The sequence below is a fragment of the Pinus tabuliformis genome, chromosome Q, assembly GCF_031772625.1.
Source record: "Pinus tabuliformis cultivar Carrire ecotype Pingquan chromosome Q, CPIR1, whole genome shotgun sequence".
Lineage (NCBI taxonomy): Eukaryota > Viridiplantae > Streptophyta > Pinopsida > Pinales > Pinaceae > Pinus > Pinus tabuliformis.
In genome coordinates, this window is record NC_142296.1 from 1,219,723,870 (window position 1) to 1,219,745,549 (window position 21,680).

The window sequence follows — 21,680 nt, forward strand, 5'->3', positions numbered from 1 at the left end:
AGGGGGTAGGGCGCGGGTAGGGTGTAGGGGGGGGGGGTAGGGGCAGAAGGGGGTGGGTAGGGGGATTGGGTGGGGTGGGGGTAGGGGTAGGGGCAGAAGGTGGGGGGGTTGGGGTAGGGTGCGGGGATGGGGTAGGCCATGGGGGTAGGGGTGGGGAAGGGTAGGGGGGCGCGCAGTGTGGGGAGCGGTGGGCGCAGTGGGGAGGGGCGGCCGCGGGGAGGGGTTGGGGGGGGGTAGGGGGTTTGGGGGGGTGGGGGGGGCGGGGGTTAGGGGGGGAGGGGGTTTTGGGGGCAGGGGGCGAGGGGGCGAGGGGGGATGGGGCGCGGGAGTGTGGGGGGACGGTAGGGGGTAGGGTGAGGGAAGGGGAGGGGGGGCCGGGGAGGGGGTTGTGGGGGGCGCGTGGGTAGGGGCTCGCCCATACTTGCCTAAATGTCCACTTAGCCTCATTATCCCTCACCTGACCTCCCGCTCGCCCATCGACCTGCCTGCCCGTTAGAGGTGGCAAAGACCCATTAGAAGAGGAAATTGCGCAAAAGGAAGCAGAAAATATTGTGGAAGATGACAATGATGAAACTCTAGAGGACGAAGAGTTTGGATTACGTGACATTGTTGATTAAATTTAAGTTATACCTGGAAATCAAGCTTTGCAATGTTTTGACTCTGACATTTCATGAAAAGAATAATCAATGAATTAAAGTTGTTATGTGTTCAATATTTGTAATTTTTTATTTTCGCATTGATTTTTAAGTTAATTATTATTTTTTGAAAAAAAAGTTGTTATTATTATTTTTTTGACATGAAATTCATAAAAAAAAACTATTATTTGACCATTTTTAGTTAATATTTTTGTATAAAAATTGTGATTTTGACATGTTAATTCTAGCAAAAAATTATCAAAACGTTTAGTTTTTTTGTTATATTTATGTTAAAAATGGTTATTTTTATGTCCATTGTTAAAAAATGTTGTTTTTTAGAAACAATTATTTCATGTGGATTGAAAAATTAATTAAGGATGTATAAATATGTAGATTATCTAAAATTCAAACGATCGACTTTCTAATTTAAAAACGCAAAACAATAAAAACCCCCCTAAAAAAAAAAAAAAAATTAAGATAGAGAACAAGAAAATATGAATAAAATGACGACTTCAAAAACTATCAAATTTAGAAAATAATTTTTTACATTTCACACACTAGAAAATTAAAAGTCAAAAAATAGGTCTTTTAAAAAAAGGGTGTGATGCATAATACTTACTTTTTAAAATCAGCATGAAAATCACTACGATTCTAAAACTTGATTTCATCCTTGAACATGAAAAAAAATTAAAGTTCCAAAAACCATGTTCTAAAAAAAACATGTGTATTCTGCATCACCACTTTTGAAAATTGGATCATTTTTTTGCTATCTCTATGAAACGGGTAACAGTATTAGTTCCCGTTTCAAAGTTTACATTGTTATTAGTATTATATCTATTTAATAATAAAATCATCTCCAACTAATTCATAACTTATAACAAATTATATAATTCATAACTCATCTTAGTCTCTTTAGCTGTCAATGATAGTAGTTGTGTTCTTCTCACTGTTAATTTAACAACAAAATTATGATAAGTTTTCCCATTGTTCAAAAAAAAAAAACTCATAGCGAGAATTTATTTTTCAATTATAGTAGTTGTGTTGTTCTTACTGCTAATTTGACAGCAAAATTATAACAAGTTTTCTCATAGTTCAAAAAAAAAAACCTCATTATCTCCATATTTCTTTAAAATCTTCATTACTACATTAAAAAATTATTTTCATTGGCTCCAATGATGATAATTGTTCTCATTGCTAATTTCCAATTGTAGGTACTTTATCTTGACATGACAGGATGATGATCGATGAGAAGGATAAGGATACAATGCTAGAAGATACTTGTGAAGTAGCAAAGACAGTTTGATCATTGAACAATAAGATGAAGGAACATTAGATTGCGACACAAGTTGGGATATCAAGATCATAATGAAGACTCCCTATTTTCATCCCCTTGGAGGGTGAAGATGAAGGAAAAAGTATATATTTCAGACCTCTCATGAAGACTAAAGATAAAGCATCAAGAGGAGTAACTTGGCATTGACATCTCATCATGGAATCCATGTCATCATTGTTAAGTTGTGACTTTTACGAGTGCCATCACAATGTCATGTGTGTCCATGTGTCTTGCCACATCATTTTTGGATCTAATGATGTAATTATCAAAAAGAAAGGATAAAATGTAATGTGTGGAAGTCCAAGAGTTATATGTGGAATATGAAAAGTCACATAGTCATATATGGACAAAAGAGTCTTTAATAAAAGTCCAAAAGTCGTATAAAAGTCCAAAGGTCACATTAGAAGGCCAAGAGTCATGAGGGTAACTCAAGAATCATAGGGGACATGAAAGGTCATTCCTCTTGTTATAAAAGAAACCTCATAGAACAAGCAAATTGATTTTGGAGGCTTAGCCTTTTGAGAGATGGCCTTGGCTTCTCGAGCTTAGCATAGGATAGAATATCATGCTTTGGAGAAGAAAGAAGTGACTTAATGTTCCACTATTAGATCTAGTGGCTCGCCGTTTTAACTGTGTACTTGGATCTTTCACCTAATAATTAGAATCTTGATGAGCCAAGACATTTGCATGCATGTATCATGAATGTAATATGATTATTCTTTATATGTTTGTAGTATGTGTTTTTTTCACATCTACTAAGGAAATTGAACTATTTCAATGGATTTGGTACTTATCTTGTTGAATGTGTGTTGTATTTGTTGTTGCCATTATGATATAGGTTTTGTCCTTGATGGAAACTCACTCAAATGAAAGATCACAGTGCAGCAGGTTAACAACAAATAATTATAGTTCAGACTCCAAAGAATGAAGAAAGAGACGTATATGCATGTTCACCTTGTCCAAGTTGTGTATACACGCAGGCTTACTGAACAAAAGGAGCGTATACATACACACACACTTTCACAAAAGGAAAAGCGCATATATCTTGGAAAACCAAAAGTTTTTAGTCCAAGGCATTTCTTGGTCCAAGGTATTTGATTGGTCTGAGGTATTTGGTCCAAGGTATTGATCCTAAGTAGTTTTGATCCATGGTATTGAGAAAGGCCTAAAACTATATAAGGAGGAGAAGATCATTAGGCCAAATAGTGCAAGGATTTGAATATCTTATGAAGTGTTAGATCATATATGCAGGTTAATGAGCTTCTGATGGTTTTCTTGATCTGATCTAAGGATGCACCTATATGGCTGATGAAGGTTGATGGACCGAGATCATAAAGGCTTAAGAGTATTATCATTATGTGGTTTGATCTTGAATAGTCTAGATCTGAATACTGACACATGTTTTATTCTGTAAATGTGATGATATGGGTATGACTGAAGTCTGGAATAGTTGTGATGTTTTAAGTTAGCATTTATAGATATGTACACAGGTTCACTTTAGTAAAAGAGTGTATAAACGCTAGTTCAGCATATCAAAGTTGCGTATACATCATAAATTTGAATTTGCATATTTGTACATTGGTTCCCTTTGGTAAAAGTGTGTATACACGCTGGTTCGACACATGGAAGTAGCGTATACCTTATGAAGTATGATGTTTAAAGTTTTAGTTATTTCTGTTTGTTGTCGCAGAGTTCTGGGTTCTTCTTTGTGTTTTGGTGACTGTATTCTGGTGACAGTGTTCTGAATGATCAGATTGATTGATTGTGATTTGCTTTAGTGATGATGGGTTGTCAAGTGATTGATTGATTTAGTTGTGGATTGAGTTTCAGTGATTGGTTGATGCAGATGTATTTAATGGTTGTATTGTAGTTATGATTTTCTAAGTTTCAATGTTGTTGATGGGTCCAGTATGAAAATTGGATGAAACGTGTCCTTCAGATTGTGGTGTTGTGTTCCAGGAGTATCCAGTCTGAAAATTCATGAAACGTGGTCCCTGGTGGAAGAATGGAGTTTTCTATAGGCTGGCACCTATGTACTAATAAAAATATTGGCTAGTACAAGAGCTAGGGGGTTGTAGCTCCCTTCCAATAGTAGCTGGAGAATGAGAGAAGGTTGTATCCTTCTACAGGTGGGTTCCTGTGTACTAGTATGACTCTGCACCAGTACAAGATTGTAAATAGATTTTCTTATTACTAAAAAGAAGAAAGAGACGATAGCAGCAAGTGGTTTTTACCCACATTGGGTTTCCACCTTATATCTTGGTGTTCATGTGTGTTTCTTATGTGTGATGCTTTATTCTGCTTTTACTGCACTTTCTAATAAATCTTTGATATACTGGTTTAAGCCCAATACATGATAAATTGTCTAAATCAAAATTTCTCTGAATATATGCTGGTTGCTTTAAGTACAGTCACGTGTACACTCTAGTTAACTTCATTGAAGTAGCGTATATAAATCTGTTTGGGAAATAAAATTATAGATCTGATAATACTAATTCACCCCCTCTTATTATTATTTTCCAACATTTGCTTTAATGGTCGTTGTGTCTATGTGAGCTACTTCGTTAGATAACTAACGAATCTTTTCATGCTATCGTGTGTCTCTCTTAGGTTAGTATTATTACTTCCTCCCAGAGACTCACTCCTCTCTCTCCTGTCATGAAAGTCTCATTTTACACACTACAATTGGTGTTTCATAGTGTCAACTTACTTATTGATTTTAACGGTTATGTTCATACTCTCTTATATTATCCATTACAGCTAAGGTAAACCTTTGAGTTATGGTGGTATGGTCCATACTGTGAATGGGGCTCCTACTCCAAATAGTGTGAGTTCTAATTGGGACTTCACATCAGGGAGATCATCTTGGTTTACGAATTTCTAGCACCATCTATAGGTAGTTTATGGATCACCTGTAGATGATTCCATTACACATGAACTTGCACTAGAAAAAAACCTTCCCAAATGGTTCAATTGAACACATGAAGTAGTTGGTGACCTTGTTGGTGATCCTATATATCAACGTTGTAATCATTCATAGTTCCATCAAGCCTCCTCTATTTTGGCTCAAGTTTAGGGACTCGTGCTCTGGAAACACTTGTAGAAGGTTCAAGCCACCCATATTTGGAAACTACTATGAATGAAGAATATCATTATTTGATGGTAAATGATACTTGTGAATTTGTACCTCTTCTAAAAGGAAAAAAACTTTTCAAATGTAAATGGGTATACAAAATTAAGTATGCATCATATGGAAGTGTTGAAAGACATAAGGCCTAATTAGTTGTTAAAGGATTCTATCAAGTTGAAATAACCAAAAATAATGAAACCTTTTCCCTTATAACCAAAATGTTCCATTTTCCTTGTTTAGCCCTTACCACGAAATGGATGTTAAATCTTACTTCTTACATAAGAATCTATAAGAATAAATCTACATGGAACAACCTCCTGCCTACGTTCATAGTGATTCTAGCCTTGTTTTTCTCCTTAAGGAATATCTCTATCATGGTATTAAAAAAGCTCCTTGAGCTTGGTATTCACAAATGGAGAGCTTTATTCTTAACATTGGCTTCTCAAGATGTCATTTTGACCCTAATGTATATGCCAATAAAGTAGGAAGAGACCTCATAATTTTTGTTCTTTACATTGATGAGATTGTCCTCACTAGTAGTGACCCTAAAAATTTAATCCATGTGAAGTAAAGTATTAAGAAGAAGTTTGAAATGATAGAATTAGGATAGTTTAATTATTTCCTTTGTCTCCAAGTATTACAAAGTAAGGAAGGAATTTATCTTTCCCAATCTAAGTTTGCATGTCAAATTCTTCACCACTTTCAAAAGGAATATTGTAAATCAACCCTATCTCCCTTTCAATATGGAGTCAAAATTACTACCATTTGCAATACACCTGAATTTGATGCCACTTTGTATCATTAGTTAGTTGGTGGCCTCTTATATTTGAATCATACCCATCGTAATATTTCCTTTACAATTGTTCATGTTGCCCGGTATGTGCAAACACCTCTTGAAAGTCATCAGAAAGTAGCAAAAAGGATTCTCTGATATATTTAAGGTACAATTCACTTTGGGACACATTATAATTCAGGGGAGATTATTTTGTTGGTAGGTTTCTTTAATTTATATTGGGATGGAAATCCTAAGTATTAGAAGTCTACTGCAGGTTGTGTTTTCAGTATTTGTTCCAAACCTATCATTTTGGCTTGTAAAAAGTAGTAGGTTATTTCTCTTGGTTCAATAGAAGTAGAGTATTGAGCAATGGTTAATGCAAGTCAAGTATTATTAGGGATTCAAAAAATTCTTTCAGAGTTTTGATTCTAGTAGCAACATCCTACCACTCTCTCATGTGACAATCAAAGTTAAATCAATCTCACCAAATATTTAGTTTAACATCGGTGCAACAAACACATTGAGCTACAATTACACTTCATCGTAAAATTCATTCATGATTAAGTTATTGAAGTGTGTTTTTTTCCGTACAGATCATAAAGTTGTAGATATTTTCACAAATTCCCTTATAGAAGCAATTTTTTCTAAACTTTGATCTATGTTAGGAGCTTCAGAAGTTGTCATTAAGGGGAAATGGACTCTAATGCCTCATTTCTTATCCTATTGTCTCTCCTTTGTAAATCCTTCAATCTTATCCCAAGTTTTTCTTAGGGGGGATGTTAGGAGATTTAGACACTTAGGAATTAGTTAAGTTCAACTTGCTCTAATGTGTATAATAGGTAAAAGTGTGTGTCGTAGTGTTTTTCTATATTATGGATTACTAGAATTGTAATCTAACGATCACGATATGTTCTAGCTATAGAGTGGTCTGACAAATCGTATTCTTCTCAATACTAGCGAATATTAATTTTTGGCTTGACACCTGATTGATCCATGATCTCTATTTCAAAAGCATGGAGGGACATTGATTATAATCGATTGTGAGAAATCTCTTATGTAAAATATTTTCTTTTGCATTAATAAAATTTCCTCAACTAGCCATGTTGGCTAGGGACATGGATTGTTTCCCTCTTAAAGGGTTTTAAGCACATAAAAATATTGGCATTGTGATCTTTCATTTGGTTGTGTGAGTGGTTATTGAAGGTGTTTGTCCCGTATGGAGTACCCTTCTTACCCGAATAGTTGACCATTTATGTTGTCCTTCCTATTATTAAAATGTACTTGGTGGTTTGTTCTCAAATAAAATTTTGAGTCCTTGTTTTGTGCAAATTGATGGTTGATTCCCTAATCCTTCTTTCCAATCGATATCTTCTTGTCGATGCCAAATAAATTTATAGGAAGCAAGTCTAGAGACCTTGATAGTAACTTAAATCTTGTCATTCATTAGTGATACATTATCTCAAAATTAATAGTGAGTATGCCTTAATGATCCTAGCTTATTTGATTCTACAAGAATTATGTATCGAATCATTTACTCGTACTTGTTAAATTTTACTCTATACCTTAGGCCATTTTTATTATTAGTGTACTATCGTGCCTTTGTCAATTATATTCATTAATAAATGATGATCAAATTATTTCTACAATTCCCAACATTAGCTCATTTATTTGCAAGATGTAAATTCGTACAATCACAAAATTTGTATTTAAGACCTTCACTTATGCTACATTCCATTTTGGTGATAATTGCTTGATATTTACAAGTTGTACCACTCTTTGGTGACTACTTTGAAGACCAATTTCACAAATCCTACCATGATAGTTGTCCTCTTGATGAATTATGTGATGTATATCCTCTTTGTATTTTCTGATGGTTGTGATTTTATATTTGACATTGATCCACTATGTATCTTACTTTTGTGGCCATGATTTTGCATTTTATATAATTTATAGATCCATAGTGTACCTAATTTGGTGGTTACGCTTGTCTTTACACCTAAACATAGATATTCCTACCTCAAGGAAGATTATATTTGTTAGGTATTCCTATGTCAAGGAGTACTATATTTTTTCACCTACAATAAAAAATATGTTCTTCTTCTTACAACCTCCTCCTATGCCCTGATACCATGTAAGAAATTACAATTTCACACAAAAATCTAGTTGCGAAACTATTAACTACAATTACAAACTTGAGACTAAAGAGAAATAAGAGAGAATGAAAGACCAATTCAATTTTTCATTACATGCCTCATGGGGAATATTTGGTTTATGATGTTTATCCATGTACTATTTAAAAATGGCTTTGGGGTGCAAGTTCCAAGATTGATATGATAATTATAAATGTAATGTGGCAAGATGGCTTTGGAGTGCACAACTCCTATGTGTTGATGCTATGGCATCCTCCTTGAGTACCTAGTACTAATATTGTCAAAAATTTAAATGTCATGTACTTTGGGTCATGCTTGGATGTGGTTGATATCTATGTGGTGTTCTTAGATGAATTTGTATTAAAGTCCCTGTAATAACATCCTCCTTCATGGTGATTTAACGTCATCAATATTTTTTTGTGCAATATTCTATAAATCATTTTTTTCCTTTCATTATCTTTCATATAATTAATATTACAAAATAAGTTTGAAATATAAATTCATAAATTAATGTAATATCATTCTTTTTTAATATAACACAAGTGTAATAAATATTAATTAAGTAGATAGGGGTGTTTATTTTGAAATAAGTTTTTTAGAATTTTAATTTAATTATCAATAATTAAATTGATTAATTAAAAAAATGTGAACAAATATCACATGAAGTGAGTCATGGTTTTTTGAGAATGTGATATTGATAATCTATGGTATTGGCCCATGTTATTGTAATAAAGCCTATTTACAAATTAAGAATCTCCATGCCAAAGTAGGAGTAAATCTCCATGGTTATAAAACATGTTCCATGTTTTTTTAAATGCATATATGTTTAACTTATATATTAAGTCTTTTTATAATTAATAATAATAGTAATAGTAATTCAAAATAAAGTTATAGTTTAGTTAGTTTTATGAATTATTTTTTTTAACTTGTTATTTTAGCCGAGAGATATAAAATGAGATAATTGTGATTGTTATGAATTGATGTGTATCCATGTTTACCAACTATTTAATATATATGGTTGTGCTAGTTTAATTAACAATAATTATATTATGGATGGTAGAGATTCAACCTCCACAAAAAATTCTAGAATATTCATAGTAGTATACACATATGAAAGATTATGATTTATCTCCAAAGTAGTTATGTCATTTTTTCCTTTTTGTCCGTTTAATTAAATTGATTAATTAAAAAAAATTGTCATGAACAAGTGTCAAATGAAGTGATTTATCGTTTTTTAGGCATGTGGTATTGATAAACCATGGTCTTGTAACAAAACCTATTTACAAATTAAGAATCTCCATGATAAAGTGGGAATACATCTATATGGTTAAGAATTTTAAATGTATATATGTTTAAATTATATATTAATTCTTTTTATTATTTTTTAATAATACAATATAATTTAGTTAGCCTTATTAATGATGTATCTCTTAGTCCCCGGATGCGGGTGCCACGAGCGCGGAGATGGGACTGCCACCTGGTAACCATGGGTGGTACCAAGAATAAGAGGGGCATTCACTGCAATCTGCCGTCAGGGATTGCAAGCGTGGGTGCTGAGGAGAGAAGAGACGGCAATTTATTGCCTGGTCCGGATTACAGCTACGATTTCTGCGTGCAGTTATGGTCCGCGAGGGTCGAGACGTCGCAGAGAAGCATAAGTATGATGAAGGTAAGGAATGTTGTGCATTGGATTGTTTACAGTTTGGGGAATTGGGAGTATGGTTATCAGCTCCCAGAGGTCTGGCTCAAGGCGCCCCCTCTGCAATTGAAGTTGGGAGCAAGTCTGCAAGAGTGGGCGACGGGTGCGTTTCTGTTCATCCTGCTCTGTTGTGCTCTCCGGCTTCCAACGCCATCATGGTCAAGCCCCGACAGCGCCTTATCAGCCGTCGAGGCTCTGGCAGAGGCGGAACTTCTCGCCCCTCAGTCGATTATGCCTCTTCTCGCTGTTGTCGTTGTTTATGTCATCGAGTTGAAGAAGCGAATCCCCTGCAATCGAGCCAGTTCATGGATGTTGGCAATCCTGAGGCGGGCTCTAATCCTCTTCCTGCGTTTGGCACCGCGGTTTTCTCCTTTAACAGCTCCCCGGCCAATTCGCGTATTAATGCCCATGTCTCTGTCCTGTTTATGGAAGAACCGGTGGAGGAGGTCGGGGAGCAGCCCCGCCCACAGCTTCATCAGGCTGAGAGCTCCAGGGCTGTTGAGGGAATGCCAGAAGACCACTCCAAGCCAGACCTCGACCCTCCAGCGACTCAGGAGGCGCCTTCGTCAGAGAAAGCCAAGGTTGATTGGGCCCCCCCCCCGGAAGGTTCGTGCTGGATATATGAAGAGGAGCCGGACGATTAGTCGTCCGCTCGCTCAGTCTCTTCCTTTCATTCGATGCTCTGGTTTTGCCTTGAATTGTCATGTAAGCCGCTATGGCAGCCGGTATGTTCTGAACGTCTCTGTTTTGTATGCGAATTATAGTGTTCATTGCGTCTCCAAGCCCTGTTTTGAAAGTCTCTGCTTTGCGAGGGAGTATGATGAATATTCTCCTTTTCTCTTCCACGCCCCTGAGTGGAATGACTACTCTGCCCTCACTGCTCTTCAAAAGTTTAAAGCCCCTGCGTGGGCTCTCTATCTCTGTGGCAGTACCCCTGCGTGGGTGTCTGATCTCAAGGAAGCTGCCCCTGCGTGGGCGATTTAGTTTTATGTTAAGGCCCCTGCGTGGGTATTCAATCTTGTGGCGTGGACCCTGTATGGGTGGATTTTTGAGTACTGTAAGTCCAGGGGCCATCCCCGGCCTCTGGCAGATGATAACATGCCTGTAACTGTTTTTCTTTTACTGTAAATAATAGCATAGCATAGTATTAACGAGAAAAAAAAAAATGATGTATCTCTTAGTAAGCCTTTTGATGGTTATAAAGAATTGATGTTTATGAACATTTACCAATTATTTAATTTATATAGCTACACTATCATTATATCTAGAATATTCATGGTGGTATACACATATCAAAGATTGTGATTTATCTGCAAAATAGTTATGTCGTTTTTCCCTTTTGATCATTTTAATTAAATTGATTAATTAAAAAAATGTCTTATGAACAAGTGCCATATGAAGTGATTTGTGGCTTTTTAGGCATGTGGTATTGATAAACCATGGTATTGTAACAAAACCTATTTACAAGTTAAGAATATCCATAATAAAGTGGGAATAAATCTCCATGGTTGAGAATTTTAAATGTATATATGTTTAACTTATATAGTAATTTTTTTTATTATTTTTTAATAATACAATTATAATTTAGTTACTCTTGTTAATGATGTATCTCTTAGTAAGCGTTTTGATGCTTATAAAGAATTGATGTTTATGAACATTTACCAATCATTTAATTTATATAGCTACACTAGTATTATATATATTTTATAATAAAACCATCTCTAACCAATTATATAATTCATAACTCATCTTAGCATGCTTAGCACCAATGATAGTTGTTGATGTTTATGAACATTTACCAATCATTTAATTTATATAGATAGAATAGTTTTATATCTATTTTATAATGAAGCCATTTCCAACTAATTATATAATTCATAACTTACAACAAATTATATAATTCATAACTCATCTTAGCATGCTCAGCTGTCAATGATAGTAGTTGTGATGTTCCCACAGCTAAATTAACCAATTATATAATTTACAACTTATAACAAATTATATAGTTCATAATTCACTCTTAGCATGCTTAGGAGTCAATGATAGTTCTCATGTTTATGAACATTTACCAATCATTTAATTTGTATAGCTAGAGTAGTATTATATCTATTTTATAATAAAACCATTTCCAACTAATTATATAATTCATAAGTTATAACAAATTATATAATTCATAACTCATCTTAACATGTTTAGCTGTCAATGATAGTATTAGTATTTGTGTTGTTCCCACTGCTAATTTAACCAATTATATAATTCATAACTTATAACAAATTATATAGTTCATAATTCACTCTTAGCATGCTTAGCAGTCAATGATAGTTGAACATTTACCAATCATTTAATTTACATAGCTAGAGTAGTATTATATCTATTTTATAATAAAACCATTTCCAACTAATTCTATAATTCATAACTTATAACAAATTATATAATTCATAATTCATCTTAACATGTTTAGATGTCAATGATAGTAGTTGTGTTGTTCCCACTGCTAATTTAACCAATTATATAATTCATAACTTATAACAAATTATATAGTTCATAATTCACTCTTAGCATGCTTAGTAGTCAATGATAGTTGTCGATGCTTATGAACATTTACCAATCATTTAATTTATATAGCTAGAGTAGTATTATACCTATTTTATAATAAAACCATTTCCAACTAATTATATAATTCATAACTTATAACAAATTATATAATTCATAACTCATCTTAACATGTTTAGATGTCAATGATAGTAGTTGTGTTGTTTCCACTACTAATTTGACAACAAAATTATAATAAATTTTTCCATAGTTCAAAAAAAAACCCTAGTTATCTCCATATTTCTTTAAAATCTTCATTACTACATTTAGAAATTATTTTCATTGGCTCCATTAAGAAATTATTTTCATTGGCTCCAATGATGATAATTGTTATCATTTCTAATTTAACAACAAAATTATCATAAATTTTCCATTATTCAAAAAAACCTCAGAATTTATTTTTCATTATCACCCCCATTCCTTTAAAATCTTCATTACTGCATTAAGAAATTATTTTCATTGGCTCCATCTTTCTTTAAAACTTTGTTAAAGTATGAAGTTTTTAAAGTATGATACACTTATTATTGAAAAGGGTCCTTGAACTTTGTTTGTTTGTTGAAGTATGAAGCCTTTAAAGAATGATACACATATCGTTGAATGTTTAAAGGGGCGTTGAACTTTCTTTCTTGTACATATTTTGTTTTTTTAATAAGGTATACACGTCATAAGAGCACTTTCCAAGCAACTGCAAATTGCCCAATGGTGGTGCAAAGTTAAAAAGGTGGTGCCATTGAATACATTCTGGGTTTCAGTATCGTTGCAAGTCAAGCATAGGACCCACCCTAGGCAGGAAGAAAATGAGGCGAACCAATGTTTTGTGAGCAAAATTTATGAGAATAACATAAAGTTCAGCCCATTGGACCAATTGGGCGAATCTGTGATAGAACAAACAGAGAAGTAATGATATTGCATTAAGAAGGAATCGAATATATAAGATTGGAGTGATGATACGGAGGGGCAAGTTTTGGAGCTCTCTCAAAGTCGTGACCAAACCGACAGTGGGATAGGTAACCGTCCTACATCTCTCTCACACACAGTTATATTCGTATCTCCATGATTTGAATGGAGAGTCGAGTCGAGGCGAGATCAGAAAGAATTTAACAAAATCTTTCACGCATGCCGCCCTTTGTGTTTTTTTCTCTCTTTTCTCCACCGTCCTCTGTTTTCCATGAAAGCTATGGATCAATTCTGATCTACAGGCAAATAGTCTAATCAAAACAAGGACGGTACTGCGTTCTGGAACCTCAGATATGAAATTCTAAAAAAAAACAAAAAACAAAGGTCGCTGTCAATAAATCAGCCACTTACTGTTGTCGCTGACGTTGAATTAATGTTGGCTGGGCGGAATATGACTTGGACGCCATGGCGGGGCTTGAGCGTGAGTACAGAAATGGGGGCGTGGCGATAGGAAGGAGATAAATGAAACGTGAAAGTTGTGATGATCATGGCCAGCACAATTTTGGCTTCCATGATGGCAAAAGTCTGCCCCACGCACTTGCGAGGACCGAAGGAAAATGGTATGAAGCCCATGGGATTGTTTCTGCACGCCTTTGCAGTACCCTGAGAAAACCTCTCTGGATTGAAGTCGTTGGCATCTTCACCCCATATGTTCTTGTCGTGATGAATGGCCAGCACGGGAATCCATACTGACAGTCCCTTTGGTATGAACAGGTCGCCCAGTTTCATGTCTGTGAATGCTTCTTTGGCGAATAAACTTGCAGGAGTGTACAGTCGCAATGATTCCTTCAATATCATTCCCATCTGCATTAAAGAAGGTTATAAATCTAAGGTACATGTGAAACCTACCAATAAAAGTTTATTTACAATAGGTTAAATATATAATATTAGTTTAAATCAATTTCAACATATCTTTTGGTAATCTCAATTTCAGTGTTATGAATTCAAGGTTCAAATGTTCAGTAGGTCAAAATAAACTTAAAAAAAAAAATGGTTTAAACCCGTCATAATTTATTTTGGAAAATAATAAAATTTTCAAAATTTTATTAAAAAATTTTAAAATCCCTATAAAATTATGATTTTATGATTTTGGACTTTTAAGATTTTTGGTAGTACTGAATTTATTTTTGCCATAAAATACACTCTCACAATAAGATTTTCTTAATTTTTTAATAAAATTCCAAAAAAAAATACCTATAAAATTAGAACCTCATTAAACAACACCAAAAAACAAACTATAACACACTGAAATATATATAAATAAAATTAGGATATAAATTTGTGACCATTTAGAACGAAAATAAACTTAAGGAGTTCAAATGCCATTGAGATAAAAAATTGTGAGCCTCAAAACTTTTATCATTTCAACTGGATCCTAGTGAAAATGATATTCCTTAAGTTTATGTGCATGGTTTGATAATTATAAGTTATGTGAATGAAAAGCTACATGTTTTATACAATACTTTTTAATTATGTAAAATAATTATTTTTAAGGGTATATTATGATATACATGTTGAATGAATTGCTATAATTTAAAAGATGGTTAGAGCGTATCTATTTACTAATTGTTTTAATTTTCAAAAGAAAAATATTATATATAAATAAAGTTAAAGTATTAAAAAAAAAAAAATATTTTGGATATTTTTTATTTTATTTTATTAATTTGAAAAAGAATATGTTTATAATTTAATATAAAAGAAAGATTATTTTATAAGTAGAGTGAGATAAAGTTAAAATATTAGAAAAAAAATAAATTTAGTTATTTTTGGATATTTTTATTTTATTTATCAATTTGAAAAGTAATATGTTTATAATTTAATATAAAAGAGAGATTATTTTATAAATAAAGTTAAGTAAAGTTGAAGTATTATAAAAAATAAATTTAGTTATTTTGGATAATTTTTTATTTTATTTTATTAATTTGAAAAGAAATATATTTATAATTTAATAAAAAAGAGATTATTGGATAGATAAAGTTAAGTATAGTTAAAGTATTATAAAAAATTTAGTTATTTATTTATATTTTTATGATATAAAAACAATTTAATTACTAAAAGTGTTTGTATTTTTCACTCTTTGGTGATAAAAATTTTGTTCATATATCAATATATTTAATATATTGAAAATCTTTAAAATATTTGATTTTTGTAAATTACAAAATTGAAAATTAAAATTTCAAGAAATTGACTAGGAAAAATAGATAAATAATTATAAAAATGTATATCACTTGGAGTAATATTTAAAAAATAAACAAAACCTCTTGCCATCATAATCTTATTTTTAAATATTTTTAAATAAAATAAATCAACTTTTAAAATCGTAAATAAATTCGTACTTATATATGATGATGATGATGGTTAACGTCCGCTGAGACCAAACATTGGTCTATTGGACCTAAAGAAACAAATTATTTATTTTGGTCCGCTGAGACCAAACATTGGTCTATTGGACCTAAAGAAACAAATTATTTATTTTGATTTAAGGTTTTATTCCTATGCTCAAAAAGCTTGGAGAGAAGCCTCTCGACCTCACTATAATTTTGACATTGCAAAAGGCTAAGAAGGTCAGTATTGTAACAAAGATTGTGAAACTGAGATCTAATGTGGTTGTACGTGGGGCAGTCTAAGAGGAAGTGGTTTTCATGCTCGATGTTCCTATTCTCACATATATGGCAGATTCATTCCATCCATGGTGTTTTAGGAACTGCCAAACGCCCTATTTCACTATGGAGCTCATGAGAATTCGTTTTAATCTTTGCTATATTAATTTTCTTTTTTGAGCTAGTTAAAATAGAGAGATACTTTTGATCTTCTAGGGTGGGGTTGATGACCTTCTTATAATAACTTAATTTTCTTTTAGCCACTAAATCTTTCTCACAGCGCATTTTTTCTTTGAACTCAGAAGTAACAATATCTTTAATGTTATTAATGTTTTGCAATGCGTCATTCTCGTTGATCTCCAAATAATTTAACTAGACCCTTATTATAAATCTACATTATCCCATTAAAAATAAGTATATATAAAACTTACGATTTTTAAATTTTGAAGAGTATTGGAATCAGGAGGGCCGCCACCGCACACGGCTAGAACTTCGTCGCGAGCTCGCCGCTGCCATTCCGGATGGAGTGCGAGCAACATGGTTGTCCACGTAAGTAGAGTGCACGTGGTGTCCTGACCTGCAAAGAAAAAAGTCTTGCACTGGTCTATCAGCTCTTGCGATGTGAACGGCGTGGCTCCCAGCTTCTCGCTCTCAGCGAGCAGCAATCCCAGGAGGTCATGGCCATATGAACAACTCCGCCCCATGCTCACTGAGCCTCGCCGGGCCTCTACCAATCGCTGCAGAGATTCCTCCACCTCCTTCTTTAGTTCCAACACCTGTCTATTCACCCCAAATCTGCCACACAAACAAACTTGTCAAACATATATTCAGATTCTCTTTTCCATAAACATAACATAGACATCATCAGGTATCATATTTTTTTTAAAAAGAAAAAGACATTAAAATCCAAATTCCCCGTCATCACAGTCCTGTTATTAGATGTTATTCGTCAAATTCTTGTGCGTGTTATGGAAATTTTAATGTGCATGTTATGGAAATTTTAATGTTGATAAAATTGGAATCAAGATAGAACTTTACCATGTATGATCACACATTTTGCCGCATGTAAAGAAAAATGGATACTTTGCTTGCCCATGTACCTTATTCCGAAATTCATTCATTTATTGTTGCATTGATTCAGTCAACTAATAATTTAACGCTATCACTGTGAGGCCATTATTTGTCTTTGATTCCTTGATTCCTCTGAATTGCATGTAGATGTTGTTTATGGTATTTGTTTATGTATGCCAATTGTCTACTTGATTCTTTTGACTAGCAAGTAATGTTGTTTGTGATGTTTGTTTAGGTAATGTGATTATCTATTTTGATTTGTGATTATATATCTTGACTTCTCTGATATATTTTGATTTCTCTGATTAGCAGGTAGGTGGTGTTTGTTTATGTAAAGTGATTATTTACTTTTATTTTTCGGACTAGCACATAGATGGTGTTGGTGGTGTTTGCCTATGTAACCTTGATTCCTCTTATTGGCAGGTAAGTGGTTGCCTATGTAAAGTGATTATTTAGCTTGATTTCTCTAACAAGATGTTGTAACTAGATGTTGTTGGTGGTGTTTTCTTATATTGGTGGTGTTTTCCTATATAACTTGATTACTGATTATCTACCTTGATTCCTCCTAATAACAAAAAAATAATTTTTTTTGCCTATATAACATAATTATCTACATTGATTATCTACCCTGATTCCTCTAAATAACACATAAATTTATTCTTAAACCTAACCAATAACAGATTGATACAGTCAACCACATAAAACCATTTAAATTCCGTACACCGGCACTTTCAGATCTACCTGCTACCCGGAAGTCGAGAACAACGCCCAGCACGGGATGCCAGCTTCTGCAGTAGACCCAGCTTCTCGAAAACTCGTTTTCCCCCTTCGTAGCTACTCCCAAATTCCGTCTTCGCTATGATATCTGCCGCCAAGCGGGCGAAATGCTCGCCCACCTCAATCTCCACAGTTCCGCCCCCTTCCTCCACATTTTTCTTCCACTCGTTTATCATATATTTTGTACTTTCAATCATGAATGATACTTGTCCCTGCGCAGAAATTATTTTCATCAAATATTGCTCACATAAATAAGCAGCTGCTCCACGGCTAAATAATCATTCAGGAAATTACTTCCAGTTTTTCTATTCGCCTCTTGAAATCTATTAAACACCAATTAAATAGATCTAGGTCAAGTTCTGCAAAAAAATTTCGGATTTTGGTTTTTCATTTTTCAGATATTGTCCAAGTTTTACCATTTTTCCTGCATCGATTTTTTGCCATGTCGAATTTTGCTTATTAACAGGCTTGTTTGGTAATGTCGAATTTTGCTTGCGTGGTAATTGCAATGTAGAGTACCTTGAGATTCTCCTGGTGAAACGCAGGAGCTATGACACGCCGCTGGTTCGCCCAGTCTTCGCCATTAGCCATCAACAGGCCTTTTCCAATGAAATTCTTCACACCTTTTTGCTGCAGTTGAGATTTCCCATATGAGAGACCGTGCTTCGCAGACAAAAGTTCTTTGATTAGCTCTGGCTCTGTAATTGTCAGCCGGGGTTCGATGCCCCACCAGAAGATGAAGCGCCGGCCTGTTAAGAACAAAAAATGAATATTGCAACAGTGTTAGCAAAATAAGCACATAATTATTTTGGTTTGTGATAGTTACGGGCAGGGATCAAATTTTTTAGCGTATATTTTTGTCAGAGTGAAAAAAAAAAGTGTGTAATTTTTGATAGTTTAAATTGTATTTTTATATAATTAATTAAATATATATAGCATATTTTTTTATTATTACAATAGATATTTTTTTATTTAGAATATTTTATTTTTATTTAAAAAATAACAGCTCAATTGATACAACATATTTAGACACAGCTAGGGCCTGGAGTATGCCCTAAAACTGTTTCTGCTTGGCTAAGAGCTCGTCTTCCTCGGACGTAAGGAAACAGGTTAACGGCCCAAGACCCAGAGGCATCTGGCAGGAGTGAAAGCCTGCCCCCTTACGGACCACCAGCGGGTTATTTCAGGTGGCGTGGTTTTCCTTGATAACAGTGATGTGTCAACTGACATTCGCGGATAGCAGCCAGAGATGGCTGTCCTCATTGTTGGTTTGACAAACTGAGTTTGATAGGTTTTTCCACCTTTTGAAAAAAAAAAAATATATATATATATTTAGACACAGCCTTCCTACATAATCTTCACACTCAAATGTAAAATAAACCTTTAAGTTCAATCAAATTCTTTAAATACCAATTCCAAATTTATTTATTTTTTTAAATTCAAATAGCACTTTCTCATCGATGGAGACACACTCCTACACTCCTTTACAAGGGTGGAGAGCACAAATTCCATAGTTATATGATAGTATGAACAAAATATATTGTAATCGTAATAATCGCATCCGTATTTCAATGATTGGACATTCGCACAAAAGGGAAGCAAGTTGCCATTAGATTTTAAACCGCACGAATGCTCTTTTCCCAATCAATGAATCTATGCTGCACTAGTGCTATTTTAATATGTTAAATTATAGATTATTTTAAATCAATATAAAAATGTGTTTTAATCAAAACAGCTTTAAAAGATGAAAAATTTACACGCTTGAACTAGATTTTATTATTGATATATAGATAGTGTATTCTTACTCTTTACAGATATGTTATTATTTTAAAAGTAAGGCGGTCGACAATGCAAAGCATGTAAAAATGTTTAGGAAAACACGCCAATTTTTTTCCATTATTATTGGAAAAAAATATTTTAAAAATTAAGTTGGAATACTAGAAATATTATCTAGAATGTTAGGAAAAAATTTAGTATTTCTAGAAGAAAAATTAAATAACATAATTATAATGGTGAAAAATTTCCTTATCATATTAAAAATTAATTTAAATTTATGGAAATTTAATTATTTGATAGTTTTATTTTTATTTTAAATGGGATTGTAAATTTTTATTATTTCAAATATATTTTGAAATATATAATAAATTTAATCTTTTTTAAAAGTATGGTTCAAAATTTTGTAAACAGTTGAATGCCCGTATTAAAATTTAAAAGCTTATCTAATTTATAAAGAAAATAGGTTTTTTCACCCTACAATTTCAAATAATACTTTGATTTTTTGTTATTTAAAATACTTTTTTAAATGAATAAATAAATTCCACATTGAAAAACTAATAAAACAATCTAATTTTGCAAATTAAACAACCTCAATTTAATTGTTTTTAAATTCCTACTAAAATTTAATTAAAATTAACTAAAAAATCTTTAAAAAAAACTATTTCTTCTAAGCTACACTACCCGAATTTTAAATCTAAACTTATTTAGATTATTGAATGGAGACTTCTGTGATCCATAATTCCTGCTAAAATTTAATTAAAATTAACTAAAAAAAATAAAAAAATAAAAACTATTTCTTCGGTAAACTACACTACCCAAAATTTAAATCTAAACTTATTTAGATTATTGAATTGATGCCTCTGTGATCCATATCAAGTTTAATATAGATTTTTCGGCGAAAATCACATGGTATTTCATTTGTCCACGCTTTTCGAAACAACCAGTGTGTTCATGGTGAGGACAAGTTGAAGAGCAGATCAAGCTATGCATGTTAAATAGACAGAGCATACCTCCAACAGCTATAATTCAAGATCAGGAAACAGCTATAACGCCTAAATGTAACCAAACTCATTTATGACATCAAATCAAATGAAGTATTACCAGCTGATCGATTTTAACTAATATTCCCGTTACCCTTGCAGTCACCTTCAGGCTATCTTTTTCATTCTGCAAGGGGGAACGGTTCATATTTCATTCTGCAATAAAAGATTGGAGGTAAAATTCCTGAAATGTTACAGAAAACGAGTAGCAGGAAAGATTAGCATACCATAATCGTGTGTCCATTTCACATAGTGCGGCAAGAGTCTGTCCACAATATCATGACTGATAGGATCCATGTCTTTAGCAGCCTTGAGCTCTCTTAATTTAGTCATCTCGCCCAGATTTCCAGTGATAAAGCGAGGAGTTGGGCCTCTGATACCTTGACTTTCCATAATTTTCCTGATACTTCTCGGCTTCCACCAGTATGTGTATATAAAATTGCAGAGCTGCTTCCAGACGATCGTCGATAGCCTTAACATTGGTAGCATAAATACTATCATGAATATTTCGACGATATGCTGAGCATGAGCAGCAGCTCCTCCTTCCTCCAGCTGAGACATATTGGCCGCCAGAAGAGATCGAGAAAGCTGTGTGCGCGTGTGTGTCTTTCTTGCAAGAGGAGGTTGCAATTTATAGCAACAGAATTGGGGGATGCTGTGACAACCAATGGGCCACTGACTCTAAGCGGCCAAGAGAATATGTACCTCAAAAAAGAAATGAAATATAATTCCACTTTTTAACTATTCAAGAGATACGGTGCGAGCTTTTCTTCGCGACCAACGTCGCCGATAAGGCGTTTTCTTCACATTCATCAGCGGTTAAAAGTTCCCCGTTTCTCCGCGCCGCCTTTAGTGAAAAAAGCGGTGGTGGTAGTTACCGACCTTAGGCGACTATGGGCGAGATTCAAATTTGATAGCCTCCATTTAGAAATGTCCCTGTCCTTTTACCTCCTTTAATCTTTTCGAATCTCCAAATTACCTTTCACCCGCAATCTAATAAATTCTATTGTCGGGCGTAAGGATTGACTTTACAACGATCGAACTTTGTGGGTTTTTGGACCGTCTATTGTTATGCAATCAGCGATGATGCTTAAAACGCCGTATATTTGGCTGTACGATTGATATCTAAATTTGTGGTATATATT

At 33.7% G+C, this 21,680-nt stretch overlaps 1 protein-coding gene across 2 annotated transcripts; it reads right to left on the reverse strand.

Annotated features, from left to right (window-relative positions):
* Window positions 1-13,195: 13,195 nt before the first annotated feature.
* LOC149224173 (cytokinin hydroxylase-like) lies at window positions 13,196-21,152 on the reverse strand. Of its 2 annotated transcripts, none has more exons than XM_089383503.1 (6): window positions 20,763-21,152; window positions 18,239-18,468; window positions 17,684-17,931; window positions 16,303-16,666; window positions 13,623-14,075; window positions 13,196-13,502 (listed from the first exon to the last, which is right to left on the reverse strand). In XM_089383503.1, the coding sequence occupies exons 1-6, from the start codon at window positions 21,094-21,096 to the stop codon at window positions 13,497-13,499; spliced, it is 1,635 nt and encodes a 544-aa protein (XP_089239629.1). In that variant the 5' UTR covers window positions 21,097-21,152; the 3' UTR covers window positions 13,196-13,496. The 2 variants fall into 2 exon arrangements, with proteins under 2 accessions (XP_089239629.1, XP_089239628.1); XM_089383502.1 differs by having other exon boundaries at window positions 13,196-13,507; window positions 20,763-21,151.
* Between the last annotated feature and the right edge of the window lie 528 nt (window positions 21,153-21,680).